Source organism: Ochotona princeps, chromosome 2 (assembly GCF_030435755.1).
Source record: "Ochotona princeps isolate mOchPri1 chromosome 2, mOchPri1.hap1, whole genome shotgun sequence".
Lineage (NCBI taxonomy): Eukaryota > Metazoa > Chordata > Mammalia > Lagomorpha > Ochotonidae > Ochotona > Ochotona princeps.
Window position 1 is genome coordinate 122,999,122 of NC_080833.1, and position 14,591 is coordinate 123,013,712.

The window sequence follows — 14,591 nt, forward strand, 5'->3', positions numbered from 1 at the left end:
GTTAGAAATTTTTAAATACCTATAACACCTCTACCAGATTAAGAGTTATGCAAGAGTGCAGGCTGTAAGAGCACTTCAAAAAACGTGTTGAATCCCATAGGGATAAAGATGATAACAACTGCTTTCAGTAACTCTTACATAGAGCATTAAGTAGGATTTGCACCTTGCACCATTAAGTTGTATCATTGTTCAAGTTACAATGCAATATTTGACCAATTTGCTGCCTATTGAGCAGAGGCCAGCATTAGCAAAGGAACACTGAGGTTCCAGACCCTGGTCCCTGCAGCTTTGTTCGAAACTTTTCATTGAGCAGCCTTCAAATGCTTGGTCCTGAGAACAGGGAAGAGAACTCTGAGTCCTGTTGGTGGAAGGATGGCCGTTCTACCATATTTAGGTCCATTGAAATCAAGGGTTCTCATAGCCCTGTTGTAAGGGCAATGGTTACAGTAGATGAGAAGGGCCAAAGACCCTAAGGAAGCTCTTCATATCTGCCATCTTCACGTATTGCTCTAGGTTCTTGGATATGCTTCTTATTCCTATAAACATAAACATGCATGTTAACATCACACGAAATATACTGGAAGCATTCATAAATATACATGTAGCCCCGACTGCTGCATTCATGCTCATGGGGGTAGTCCAAACATGAACTGTTAGGACAGTACTCTGTATGACACTGTAGTGGAGATACGTGTCATCCTCCAGTCATCAAAACTTGTATAATGTACAGCAAGAAGGGTGAGTCCTAATCGAACCAGCAGATTTTAATGATAAGGTGTTGATTTGAACCCACCAATTACAAAATAAATGAACCATACTAACACAAATTGTCGATAATAGAGGGCATTAGAGGGTGTGGTGAGGACATATATAGAAGTTCTTTGTATTTCCTGCTTAATTTTTCTATAATCCTCAAGCTTCACACACACGCATGTGCATACACCACACACACACACACACACACACACACATTATTTTTTAATGGTTGAGGGAAATACAACTCTTTCAAATTCCCACAAAGCTCAGCTAACTGGATAATAAAATCATCTCAAACCAGGCAGTCTGGATTTGAATCCTGATTATGTTGCTGACTAACTCTAGTGGTTAGGCAGTTACTTAACTTCTCTACGCCTCATTTACATTGTCTGTATACTGCAAAGTTCAGTAACTGCCCCCATTTTCAGGCTTAGAACAGTTCCTAGAAATAATGTCACATAAAGGGGTGACTATTGTCACTCTCATCCTCTACAAACACAATGATTCCATGAAACCAGATCTCAGTTTCTTTCATCTTCTTCTGAAAAGAAATGAATTTTTTTTTACAAAATACCATGCAAATGCTGATGCCTTCCTTAGAGATCAGCAGATTTAGAGAGTCCAAGGGGAAACAAGAGCCTGCATCATAGCCATGCCTGATTTTAAGATCTCACCTGATGCTCTGGAGCTTAAATGAGGTTGGAAGGCACTGGGCAGCTTTCTTGTGATTCAAGGGCTGCATAGCTGCCAAAAAAATGCATGAAAATACTAAGTAAAGCATTGGTTTTCAACATGAAGAGAAAACAATGTGTAGAAGATTTATAACATGCTTTTTGTACTGGAATGCAGCTTACCTGGCAGGAACAAATTTCTTTGCTACAAGAAAAAGAAAGTCATTAATTTAAATAACTTTTGAGAACAAATCAAATCCAGATACAATGTGACATGACTCATAAAGGGTTACAAACTCAATGCCCTTGGGCCTTACAACCAAATTTGGTGGGGCAAAAAAATGGTAAAATGCAAAGTTCACACCCTTCCAAAGGGCACAGCCACTGCCCAACACCAGCAATGCTGCACACTCAGTTTGTCAGGTTCACCTTCCAATCTTTAATGAGTTCACAGTCTGGATTTTTACACGAAATTTTCCATTCTGAACACATGAGAATTTAAATCAGAAAATTTAAAATATCTATAAGCTAAACAAATCATGGATGTGGCTATAAGAAGCATTTACAAATTCCTTATGGGATATTTCAATCTGTGTTCCAAGCCATCTCTTTCGGAAGCATCTTATTCATTTTCGTTAGAACACTGAACATAGCAGCCTTGTTGCACTACTCCAGGGACAGCCTAGAATTCAATGCAAGTGGCACCTCTTTGGGCAGCATCATTGCAATATCTCATAAAGCTTTTTCCACTCTGAGTTGTACTCTTTCCCTAAGATTTCTGCTTAATTATCGTCAGTTTATTAGTGTTTGTCTAATAAATATGTCCTAGTTACTATTTAAACTTGCAAGAGAGACTGCCATTCATTAGATAGATATACTGATAGATAGATAGATAGATAGATAGATAGATAGATAGATAGATAGCATTTTTGGAGCACATTCAAAAATCCCTCACCTTTTTTCCGAAAGTACTTCAGAAACCAAAGAAGAAATGAACTTAATGTCAGGAAGGAGGTTCCACCAACAGAAAGTCCAACTGCTAGGGAAATACCAGGCTCAATGGCTGCTAAGAAAATAAGGAGAAAACCATCATGAAAGGAACCGATTTCAAAATCTTTCTGTCCTATCCATTTGACCTTTGTCTCTATACAGCAATTATTAAGAGCAGAAGAGTCATCTAGTTCCTTGTCAGGCACAACCATGACAGTAGAGTCCCTTGAAATCTTTCCCATTTACCTTTGAGCCAATATCTCACTACTGCCAGACTGAATTCTAACTGATCAAGCTCTTTCATAAAAACCATGGCCCACCTTAGTCTCTTCTCTCTTTTATCTTTCTCTTTTTCTCTCTCTCTCCTTCCAATGTCACTCCTGCTACTCACTCCCAGATCATCTCTTACCAAATGTCACAATTCTACTCATTTCACTACCTCTTAGTTTTTCCCCTCTATTTCTGTATAGCTAAACATCTATCAACTTGTTAATCTTATCAGTTTTTCTGCTTTGGACATAGGGGCAGTTAACTATTACAGCCAGACAACTCATACCGTCTCTAGTCCCCCCAGACAATCATCATCAAGCAATTTATCACCTTCACAGGTAGGCAGCATCCCAGACCAGTGTCCTGTGGCATCACACAGCAACACAGAAGAGCCATTTAGGGTCCATCCTTCAGGGCATGTAAAATTGCACACAGTTCCAAACACAGATTCGCTGCTGCAGTTCGTGTTGATCTTTCCCAGAATAGACAGGCTTGGACATTGCACTGCTGCAAATAACAGGCACATGAATAGTATTTACAAAAAATACATTGAAATTTTTAAACTGGCTTAAGGGTCACAGGTCAAAGTAATTTATGAGCACTACTTGATTTTCAGCATGAAGGAAATGAGGATCGAGCCCTTTGGACTAATGTAGGTTTAGGAAATTAGGAAGCATTTCACCTGTACTCCACAAGTCTGTCCTCAACCTTACCTTGGCAGGAGGGGAGCTCCTGTGTCCACTGTCCTTGAGATGTGCATTTGAGTTGAGTGGGTCCATGTAATTCAAAGCCTTCCTTACACTTGAAAGTGCAAGAGGATTGATAGGTGAATTCCCCAGTGTGGGGATGAGCACAGTCCACCAAGCCATTCTCCAGTGTCTGCACAGGATCACATTTCACAGCTGGAAACCAAGAAGCAGAACATCAGAGCTTGGTTTGCAATGAGAAGCAAAAGATTTCTCAAGGTAGTCAAGTGCCCAAGCTCACCAATAATTTCCTCTTATAAACAAGACTATGGCTTCACGTGTTGGCTTCTCATTGTCCTACTCTCCTATGGAGTACCACTGGCAACTTTTGGGTGTCCAATACAATCTATGCTCACAGGTGAATTCACAGCTGGATGTACTTTGCAAACTTCCAGAAGCATAAAGAAGGCAATTCAAGTAGCCTTGCTTTAGGCTGAACAAGCCTATGCATTGGAAAGCTGTGACTTCCAATGGAGAATCAGAAAATATTGCTGTGGAACTGGGGAGTACTGGGCATTTGAAGAGTCAGTCCAGTTCACTTGGGGCAAACAATGATCAGAGAATTGGAATTTTTAATTTTTCATTAATCCCTAAGCGACTTGGCTATGGTTTTGTCACATTCCAATCCTTTCAATGATGATGGCACACATCAAAGGATAGCTTGAACAGGAACGATGGTTCCTAAGCATTGTTCTTCTGACATGTGAAAGCATGAAAGTTATGGTCAAAGGAAAGACTTTATGCAGCAAGAAAGCAGATTTTGGATCCCAAATGCCTAAAGGTAGCACAAAAACTAAAGGAGCTATGAAGACGCTGTATCAAATTCATCTATTTTGCATTTTAGTTTTGGTGCTGTGGCTTTTTGCCATTGCAGCTCATTCTAGATGATGGCTGAGTCAAGTAATAGTGGTGCCTACTAAGACAGGGGCTTACTTGCAATATTCTTTCTCTTGCTTTGGGATGATGTAAATTTCATGATATGTATATATCAAGACTCCTCTGTAACTGACACCAAGTTTGATATAGCATCATTACCATTAATTAAAATGATAATTTCAAAAGAAAGAGGTGAAAACATTTTAGATTCATTGAATGTTTCAATTATTTCTATTTGCAAATGCTCTAAAGCTATCTGTTTTAGATTAATAAATCTATTTATTCTATACCAATATCTGTCAAGCTCTATTAACATAGCACAGTTAAATCAGCAAAGCATACATTCCTTTCCCTGGCCAAACTTTAGCTTAAAATGACGTGAATCTTAAGTATGCGAATCTGATTTCTATGGTTAAAGTTGGACATTTAGTTTCATGTTCACTGCCCAAGTTTGAAGATCACTGCACTTCAAGAAAGGGAAGGCTCAAGAAGAGGCTGCAAGACTACCTTCACATACTGGCTACAGCTCTTTGAGCCATCTTGAGGCTTGTGGATAATGCCACAAGATACAGCTGCTACCCACTGGACACATCCCATTAGCCAGTCTGGCTTGGCCATTTCTAGAATTAACTGAGAAAAGAATTTTTACAGTAAATCTTGATGTGGAGCAACTCTACCTGTACATGTGGGCTTCTCATCACTCCAGCTCCCAGATGAGGTACACTGCAGGCTCTGGGGTCCCTGAAGCTCAAATCCTTCCTCACAGTCAAATGCACAGGTTGTGTTCCATGGGGAGCTTTCTTGGCTTGGAGAACATTTTACAACTCCATTGGTAGGCTTTCCAATAGCATCACATTTGACCACTGGGGATGTGAAAGAGCACCATAAATTTTACAGAACACTAATACATTTGCTGTCTATTGAATTTAAAACTTAGATCAAGGTAAGGAAGTTACTTCCAGAGAGTAGACTCTGAAGTCCTATGTCAACCACAATAAAGCTCTCACTCTTTGTTATTGAGTTTTCATCTTCTAACATTTTTACTTTGACTAGGCTGGGTAGGCTATGATATGCTTTATTGTAACACATAGGCACAAATGAAAACAAAAAACAGATTCTACATCAGTACTTGTGATGGATTGTGATAGGAACAATACTGACGTGCCCAATACTTTTAATCTTCTATCATGGAAGGACCTCAAGGTTACTCAGGTTCAAAAATATAGACTTGAAAGAGGAAAAAGAGACCGAAAGTGTCTTTTTGTCATAGCCAGGCAGAGAATAAAAATCTCACCCCAAGCATATATCAGATTTGCCAATATGTTGGCTGTTGATTATTTAAAACTTCACAAGAAGAACTTCCCCTGGAGTTTTGAAAACATTACAAATTGAACAGAAAGCGAAGACAAAGATGGATGGGCTAGCCAATGCCCTGTGCGCTTTGAAGATTTACCGTTGCAGGTTGCAGTGGGAGCACTCCACTGTCCTGAAGATGTACACCACGTGGTTTCCGTGCTGCTTGGCAAGTAGCCCTCCTCACAGGCAACAGAACAGGAAGAGTTGTAGCTGAAGGTCCCCAAAGGATGAATACAATTCAGGTTCCCATGCTGAGGTTTAACCTGAGCTCCACAGGTCACAACTGAAAAAACAACATTGAGATCAGGTCTGTTCATCTGTTACCCCATACAGGTGAGAAGAACACTGGAAACAGTTATTTCCTGCATTCCAGACACTGAGTAACCGTAAAGCTACAAAGTCAGCAACATTTCATCTTCATTTTACAACAAGAAATCTGGGACCCAGAGAGCTTTCTTACCTTGTCAAGATACCCTAACTCAATGAATGACTGAACGTAGGACTTAAACCCACATGCATCTGACTTCATCATCTCCCACACACACCAGGAAAAGGGCGCACATGCCGACTCTGCCAAAGGAAGAGGTGAGGACAAGACTCACCCTGCTCGCACGTGTGTCCACTGAAGCCAGGGTAGCAATTACAAGTGTAATTATTTATGGTCTCTACACATTCACCATGGCCACTGCAGGATGCTTGGGTACAGGCAGCTGTGGAAAACACGATCCATGAGGAGGAGGGTTGCTACCATGCTGATAACGAGTTGCATTGAATTTACAATCCACACTATGCAACACACATATTACTAATGCTTCAAGCTGCCAGATATTTTTAAAAATGCCAACTGTGAGGATTCAGGATCATCTGTTTCGAACTTTTTTTTGTGAGGGTCCATCCAGACCTCAGAGTACTGCTGTCACTGGCATTATGCTTGAAAAAATTTTATAGACTAAAGACAGATAGACTACAATAAATAAAGCAGTAACCAAAATATGCCTTACAGATGAGAATATACATTCTACATAGCCATAGAACATACACAGACACTCTTGTCAGCATTCACTGAAAAAAAATCAGACTCTTGCACAGTTAAGCAAAAGATTTTAAACACTCTCTTTGCAAACATACAGTGGAGACTAACTCGTGCATGCTACAGATTTGTCAAGAGATCCAAAGGGTGGAACTGCCTCTGACTACTGCTTCAACCTTCCTACCTGTGTAGCACAAGGCAAGCTTCTTCTTGCTGTATCTCTCATCATTCCACATGCCCGTATCCTTGGGTCTCTTGATGTAGATCTCCACACAGTCTTCATTATTTTGCTTATTGTTGGGTTCACCTGGAGCCCAGTTCTTGGCTTCTTCAGTGAGAAGTTTTTGGGTCCCTACCCAGATCCACACATCGTTAAATCTTCTGATTCCAATCCAGTAACAACTTATTGAATAGTCTAATATGGAATTTAAATAGTCAATCTCTTCTTTATTTTGAATGGCAGCCAGATGTGCACATTTTTGCTGACAATAAGCACTGGCCTCATCATAAGTCATGTTTTCTCCAGAGAAGTAGTAAGACCAGGTATTGCTCTCTTGAATGAGAAGCACTAGGGCAGAAACATGAAAGGAATGGTAGAGGTTAGTACCACTACAGTTTAATTCTGCTAGCCAGGCTTTTTGCTGTATTTCTGACACAGTCTGGACTTCCAACAACATTTTTAAAATTTTTTCTAAAATAAGAAGAGGTATGTAGGAAGAAACTAGCGTTTATTTTGCCGCTTGTGTCTGCACTTCCACTGGATACTTTAGCACAGCAGCCACCATAGCCCAATAATATACTCACTTTGTGATTGAAAAGTCAAAATAACTGCTTTTCTGAGCACTCAGTTCAGATCACTGAGCATTGTGTGATGCGCTGTGTCTGAGCCAAGATGTTTAATCCTCACCAGGCCTCTGAGAAACAGATTATTTGTGACCAACACTGCATTCAGAGACTATTAGAAGTAAAGAAAATTGCCCCTTGCCAAGGGTGGAATATTGCAGAGGGCAGGAATGCTACTAAATAGCAGGCAAGTCGCAGCATAGCCTTGCACAAAGAATAATACTCGGATCCCAAACAAGAACAGTACTAGGATGATAGCCTAGTCTATTAGCATGGTCTCATTCATGATCCTGACTTACCAAAAGTGAGAGCAGAGAGAAAATGCATGGCCATCATCACAATCGGTTCTTTTCACCAAAGTTGGATCTGAAAATCTTCTCTGGGGAGAAAAAAAAGAAAGTACAAAATTCATTTTAGAAGGAAATCCTCAGGAGCCAGATACTCAAATGAGTCAACCATGATGTGTACGGCAGCATCCTAAGACTTTGGGGATGGGATTCTGGTACCTCAACCATTGTGTACTTCATAAACACTAACCTGAACAAAATTTAAGATTTTCATAATGTCAAAGTAAAAAGACAAGTGTTGATACAATACAATAGCACTTGGGCCCGGCGGCGTGGCCTAGCGGCTAAAGTCCTCGCCTTGAACACCCCGGGATCCCATATGGGCGCCGGTTCTAACACCGGCAGCTCCACTTCCCCTTCCAGCTCCCTGCTTGTGGCCTGGGAAAGCAGTGGAGGACAGACCAATGCATTGGAACCCTGCACCCGTGTGGGAGACCTGGAAGAGGTTCCTGGTTCCCGGCTTCGGATCGGCACACATCGACCCGTTGCGGCTCACTTGGGGAGTGAATCATCGGACAGAAGATCTTCCTCTCTGTCTCTCCTCCTCTCTGTATATCTGGCTTTGTAATAAAATAAATAAATCTTTAAAAAAAATACAATAGCACTTGCAGAAATCTTTTACAGGAAAGATTTTTGCACATTCATCGATATTAATAATCTATGTCTCATAGCCCAAGCCCATCTTTGAAGCGAATTCTGTACTTACCACTTTGGGAAGCACTAGTTTGGTAGGCAGATTTCTCAGGTGTATTGCCACCCCGTTGTCCTGTGCTATGCTAACAGTTTGATGCAGCCAAGCCCAGGACCTCTGAACACTGCTTTCACTGCCCAACTTTTATAGGGTGGCTTGCTTCCTGTGAATAATAGCAGGAAGTTGTCCAAATCCAGTAGAAAGGAAATCCCCAACAGCATCCAAAACGTTTCCTGGGAATGTCCACAAACTAAAAGTTACAGTGATGTCAGATGCTCTGTCCCTCAAAATAACTTTTTCTTTGCCCATACCTTAACATGTAATCTTTATTAACATACCACAAATGCATGATTTTCCATTGTAATAACACAAAGTCTATATCTTTAAAAAGTGTTAAAACTTGATTTTAATGTAATTGTGTAATTACATGTAATTGTGGCCATAGTCAGAATTTCATAAACATGGGAATAAGCTGAGACTAGTTTAGTCATCCATCAACTACTGTTCAGTGTTCTCATCAACTCACTTTTAATTTCTCTTTCACTAATTTACGTCATTCTAATATGTGCTATCACACAAAGGAACAAATCACAGTTGAACGTTAATCCTTAACTTCTACACACAACTTGTGCTTAAATCACTAAAAACAATATCTTCCACTCAGCATTGAAAACAATACCTCTCCTTGAACGTGCCCGGATCCCATATGGGCGCCGGTTCTAATCCCCGCAGCTCCACTTCCCGTCCAGCTCCCTGCTTGTGGCCTGGGAAAGCAGTCCAGGATGGCCCAAAGCTTTGGGACCCTGCACCTGTTGGGAGACCTGGAAGAGGTTCCAGGTTCCTGGCATCGGATCGGCATAGCACTGGACATTGTGCTCACTTGGGGAGTGAATCATCAGATGAAAGATCTTCCTCTCTGTCTCTCCTCTCTGTATTACTGACTTTGTAATAAAAATAAATAAATCTTTTAAAAAATCCTTTCAAAAAAAAAAAGAAACTCCTGGCTCCCTGCTTTGGATCGGTTCAGCTCTGGCCATTGCAGCCATTTGGGAAGTGAACCAGCAGAAGAAATATCTCCCTCTCTCTCCTTCTCTCTGTAACTCTACCTTTCAAATACAATAAGTCATTTAAATAAACAAATAAATTACAATCTACAATATGCTGTTAAATTTTGAAAAAGCATCATCAAAAACACAGTGTAGCCAAATATTGAAACAAATATATATGACATAGTAAAGTAAAACACCTAATAATTACTTTGAAATAGAGATCAGTCATAAATAACCCTTGATAACTGTTTATTATTATGAAGGGTACAGAGGAATCGGGCCGGAGTCATTGACAGTCACTCCCTTTACACTGAAAGCTGCTGTTTTCTTCAGTTAATTTTTGTAACAGAGCATTGTCACCAAGGCCAGCATGTCCCCAGCGATGCCTCTGACTTGTCTTACCCTTGGTCCCCTCGAGCAACTTCCAGCCCTGCCAGCCTCAGGCTCCCGGCAACACAGGACATGGGTCTGCTTTGTGCTTTGTTTGCATTTGGAGAACCAGAACTGGCCATTCCAAAGGCCCCTGCTCCCTCCCCGCTCTCCCCAAAAAAGTGGCAAAGAATTTCATAATTACGTTTCTCTTTTCCTTTTCCTTTGAATGCAAAGAAACATGGTTTTTTAGATCTTCAAATAATTCATGGAAATATGCATCATGAAATAACGGTGCATCAAATTCAAATTTCCTTGCACCAAAATAAACATTTTTAATTCCATCCTTGCATGAAGGTCTTGATCCCCATTTGTTATCTCTAACATACCTGGGCTACTTTGTTACTGTATCCCAGATTTGCTGAGCACTTTGAGTGTTCGTCTTCACAATTACTCAAGCCTCACAGTAGCCTAGGTCATTGGTACATTTACAGGTGAAGAAACCAAGGAGCAAGGAAATTTACCTATCTCTGAAAGTACGGAGTTGAGGTCTGAAACCCATCGCATTACCTTTAAAGTTCGTTTTCTGAGCTGCTGTCCCAAACCTTGACTGCTTTTTGGCTACAGCCTAGGCTGAGGTTCCCTGTTCTGCCCATCTCCACACCTCTCCTTGCTTTCCTTTCCTGAGATCACTTGGACCCTCCAGCTCTGCACAGAGAGTGGCAGTGAGAGTCCCCAGCACACAGGGAGAACAAGGCCCAGCCAGCTCTCCTGGGCAAGTGCTTGACCCCTAAACCACACTCCCGGAAGCTCCTGCCTCCAAAGCAAACTTTCTTGTGAGGCAAAAGGGTAAGATGATTGTTCTAAATTTACAACTAGGAAAAGAGTTATCCAATAACACAGAAATAGGGAGTGAAAATAATGGGTTGGTAAAGGTAAAACGTGTGTGAAAGAGAGAGAGAGAGTGTGTGTGTGTGTGTGTGTGTGTGTGCCAATCAGGTATGTTGGTGTAAATCCACTTACCCTTACAATTATTCTGCATTTTTTACATCCCTTCCTATGAGGTTGTGCTCACAGTTCAGGTATATGGATATTCAGCGCTACTAGGCTTTCTGAAGGCGACCCAGGTTGGCCACAGAGGCCCTGGAGAGACCCTGTCATGAGGCCTCAGCTCCACAAGCAGGGAGCTGAATGGGAAGTAGAGCATCCGGATCATGAACTGGCACCCATGTGGGATCCCAGGGTGTGCAAAGCAAGGATTTAGCCATGGAGCCATTGTGCCAGGCCTAGAGGCTCTACTTGTAATGGTACCAAACAAATATCACTGGACCAGGGAAAAGCCTGGTTGAGCAAATTAGCCCCTGCTGGGGCAAGCATAAATTAGAATGGAACTAAACTTTTAAACCCAGTGAAAAATACAGGGGCTAAATGGGATGTGGGATAGACTGGACTAGTCTGCTATACACACAGGCAGGCCAGGATAGGGGGCGGGTCTGGGGGTCATTGTGGGTCGCCCTGACTAGGCTGCACCTGCCACTGGCTGATGTAGGTGCTGAGTACGTGCTGGGCAGAGCCTACCTGGTCTGCAACACCACCTGCACTGGTTCCAGTGCAGTGCAGGTCGGGTCTGAAAACAGAACCAGCCCAGGAATTGCAACTATAAGCTGATTCTGGCGATGAACAGCTGGACTCAGAACCCTAGCCAAGAAAAGACAGAGGACGGAATGGGTCAATCAACCACCTTATAAGCTGATTCTGGCGATGAACAGCTGGACTCAGAACCCTAGCCAAGAAAAGACAGAGGACGGAATGGGTCAATCAACCACCTCAGATATATGTTGGCAACGAAAACTGGGCGAATGGGGACTCTATGATGGACTGTGTCAACCGGTGAACACTGCAACGACCTCATCGAGCTGTCAGCGGCGAGACTGGCAGTGATTTATAACTGGAGAAATATTAAAACCATTTGGGGTTGATCGCAGCTAAATAGTCTCCCCAAGAAACTGTTCAATCCATCTGGACAATGAGTAGCTGGACTCTATGCTTGGTATCTGTTTGCAAAGAAAGAATCTTGATTGAATTTGAACTGTAATACTGCAACAAGGTGGAGGAATCCACCATGGGGGAAGGGCGTGGGGAGGGGTGGGGGGGATTCCCAGAGCCTATGAAACTGTCACATAATGCAAAATAATTACTAAAAAAATGATGATAAAAAATGAATTTGGAAAAAAAAAATGCTAATGCAAGGCAGACCATGCTAAACTGGGCCACAGCACCCAACGAGCACACATGGGAACCGCTACAGCCGTTCGGGGAGCGAACCAATGGATGGCAAATCTTTGTCTCTCCTTCTCTCCATAAATCTGATCTGTCTTTTCAATAAATTTTTAAAAGCAAAACTATATTATTAGGGTTCTGGAAAAATGGCCCACCATGAAGGGTTGATGTAGGGGGAAGACAGAGAGAGAGGGCCAAAAAGCGCCAGAGGAAGGAGCAAGTATAGTGAAAACTAGTAGAAACAATGTGGGACCCTCCCAGGACGCTGCGGAATCAACAAGGTCCACGCAGTCTGGAGAATCAACCAAAAATAACAACAACAGAAAGACCAAGGCAGTGTCTGAGATGTGGCTTGCCAGCTCAAAAGTGGTTAGTTGGAACTCAGCAGGGGAAAGGCTGGTGGGAGTTTTAACTGAAGGATACAGAGGCAACCTTGGGATGTCGTTGCACAAAGCCCCTCCAGTGGTGGCTAGAAGCTGCAGGAGTGGTGAAGCCTCTAGCACTGGTGGCGTTATTAATAACCTTGGCGGGACCCAGGCAAAGACGGGGACGGCTGCCTGACAGGAACTTCCCCATAATGAAACGCCGCGGTTCCGGGAGGACGTTAGGACCCTGAAGTGCAGTAGCTGGCAGCTGAGGCAGCTAGGGTGGAATTCCCAGGATCCCACCTAATCTAAATTCTGGGCCAACCCAGTCTGGGGGAAAGAGGCATCTGAGTGGGTCCTTCAGATCCTGTGCCTCAGATCAAAAAAACAAAGCAACAACAACAACAACAACAACAAAAAAAAAAAACCAAGAGACAAGTCCTGGGATCCTAGGCGCTGAAACCTGAGGCCCTGAAACCTGAAACTCAGAAGGGAAACAAGAAAAACCCAAAAACTTCCTGATCCAGAAGCAAAACAAAAACCTAGGCCAGCTAGACTGCAGGCCATCCACTAGGTGGCAACAGAGGTCAAGGGTGAGAATCCAGCAACACCTGGGGCCACAAGCATGAGGTGCAATAGGAGAGCCAGTGAGGTAGATGCAGCTAATGCCATCCCAAAAAGCCACCATAAAGCCTGGTCGATCGCAGAGATTACAGATGAAGAAACTGAAGACGTCTCTGATAAGGAGTTCAGAAAAATAATTATAAAACTCTTCAGAGACAATGAAAAATGATGAGACGAGCTCAAAGACTTCAAAAACCACATAATCACAGAAACAAAATTACTCAAAAACGAGATCCTAGACTTCAAGAACAAAGTTGAGAGCTTAGCCAACAGAATTACAGCAGCAGAAGACAGGTTATCCAACTTAGAAGATTCCCAGAATGAAAGCAGGCAGATTGTTAACCAACTAGAGTCACAACTACACAAGGCGACCAAGACGATCCAGGAGATGAACGACAACATCAAGAAGTCAAATATCAGAATCATGGGGCTCCCAGAAGGAGTGGAAAGAGAGACAGGCATACAACCAATACTTGAGGAAATTATGCAGGAGAACTTCCAAAATACCTGGAACATGAACCCAATCCAAATTCAGGAAGGCCAGAGGACTCCCCACAGGGTGGACCCAAAAACGATCCTCCCCAAGACATGTGGTAATCAAGTTACCCTCCAATGAATACAAAGAAAGAATCCTAAGGTTAGCACGAACCAAAGAGAAGCTTACATTTAGGGGCAGGAAAATCAGAATCACTGCCGACTTCTCAGAACAGACGCTCCAGGCAAGAAGGGAGTGGAACAAAATCTTTCAAGTACTGAAAGAGAACAACTGTCAACCAAGAATACTGTACCCAGCAAAGATTTCATTTGTATACGAGAACGAAACTAGATACTTCCACAGCAAAGAGAAATTAGAAGAATATGCCAACACAAAACCAACCCTACAAAAATCTCCTTAGAAATGCGCTACTCCCAGAGAAAAAGGAAGCAAGCCATAAGCAAGGATGGCAATCAGGGAGATCTCAATAAAGTCCATCCTCAGAAACAACAATCAATCACCAACAACCTCAAAAACACAGGCATATGTCACGGCAAAGTTATGATTTCTCAATATTAACCCTCAACACAAATGGCTTAAATTCATCAATCAAAAGGCACCGAGTAGCAGACTGTGTTAAAAATCAGGACCCAACTATATGCTGCTTGCAAGAAACACATCTAACCAGAAGGAACTTCAAGAAACTGAAAGTGAAAGGGTGGAAACAAGTATTCCATGCCAATGGAAGAGAGAAAAAGGCTGGCGTGGCAGTCCTATTCTCAGATGATATGGACTTCAAAGTAACGAACATCAAAAAGGACAGGGAAGGGCGGTACATTTTCTTGAAAGGGAA

The 14,591-nt window shown here is 42.2% G+C and overlaps 2 protein-coding genes across 2 annotated transcripts in view; both read right to left on the reverse strand.

Moving 5' to 3' along the window:
* Positions 1-14,591, reverse strand: part of LOC131478190 (E-selectin-like) — a 52,075-nt gene that overhangs the window by 20,381 nt on the left and 17,103 nt on the right. The gene's annotated exons all lie outside the window — the stretch shown is intronic.
* Positions 84-7,906, reverse strand: LOC131479528 (E-selectin-like). Its single transcript, XM_058660622.1, has 11 exons — positions 7,838-7,906; positions 6,880-7,263; positions 6,268-6,375; positions 5,763-5,948; positions 4,987-5,172; positions 3,401-3,589; positions 3,018-3,194; positions 2,383-2,490; positions 1,611-1,632; positions 1,431-1,500; positions 84-536 (listed from the first exon to the last, which is right to left on the reverse strand). Exons 1-10 carry the CDS (start codon positions 7,872-7,874, stop codon positions 1,446-1,448), a joined length of 1,452 nt encoding a protein of 483 aa, XP_058516605.1. The 5' UTR covers positions 7,875-7,906; the 3' UTR covers positions 84-536; positions 1,431-1,445.

What these genes read in the sequence shown, in the direction of transcription:
- LOC131479528 (XM_058660622.1), bottom strand. Translation starts at nt 7,874, where the DNA reads ATGATGGCCATGCATTTTCTCTCTGCTCTCACTTTTG. An exon ending in TCTCTCTGCTCTCACTTTTG is followed by an intron (nt 7,264 to 7,837) that starts GTAAGTCAGGAT and finishes TTTCTGCCCTAG; the next exon opens with TGCTTCTCATTCAAGAGAGC. An exon ending in GCTTGCCTTGTGCTACACAG is followed by an intron (nt 6,376 to 6,879) that starts GTAGGAAGGTTG and finishes TGTTTTCCACAG; the next exon opens with CTGCCTGTACCCAAGCATCC.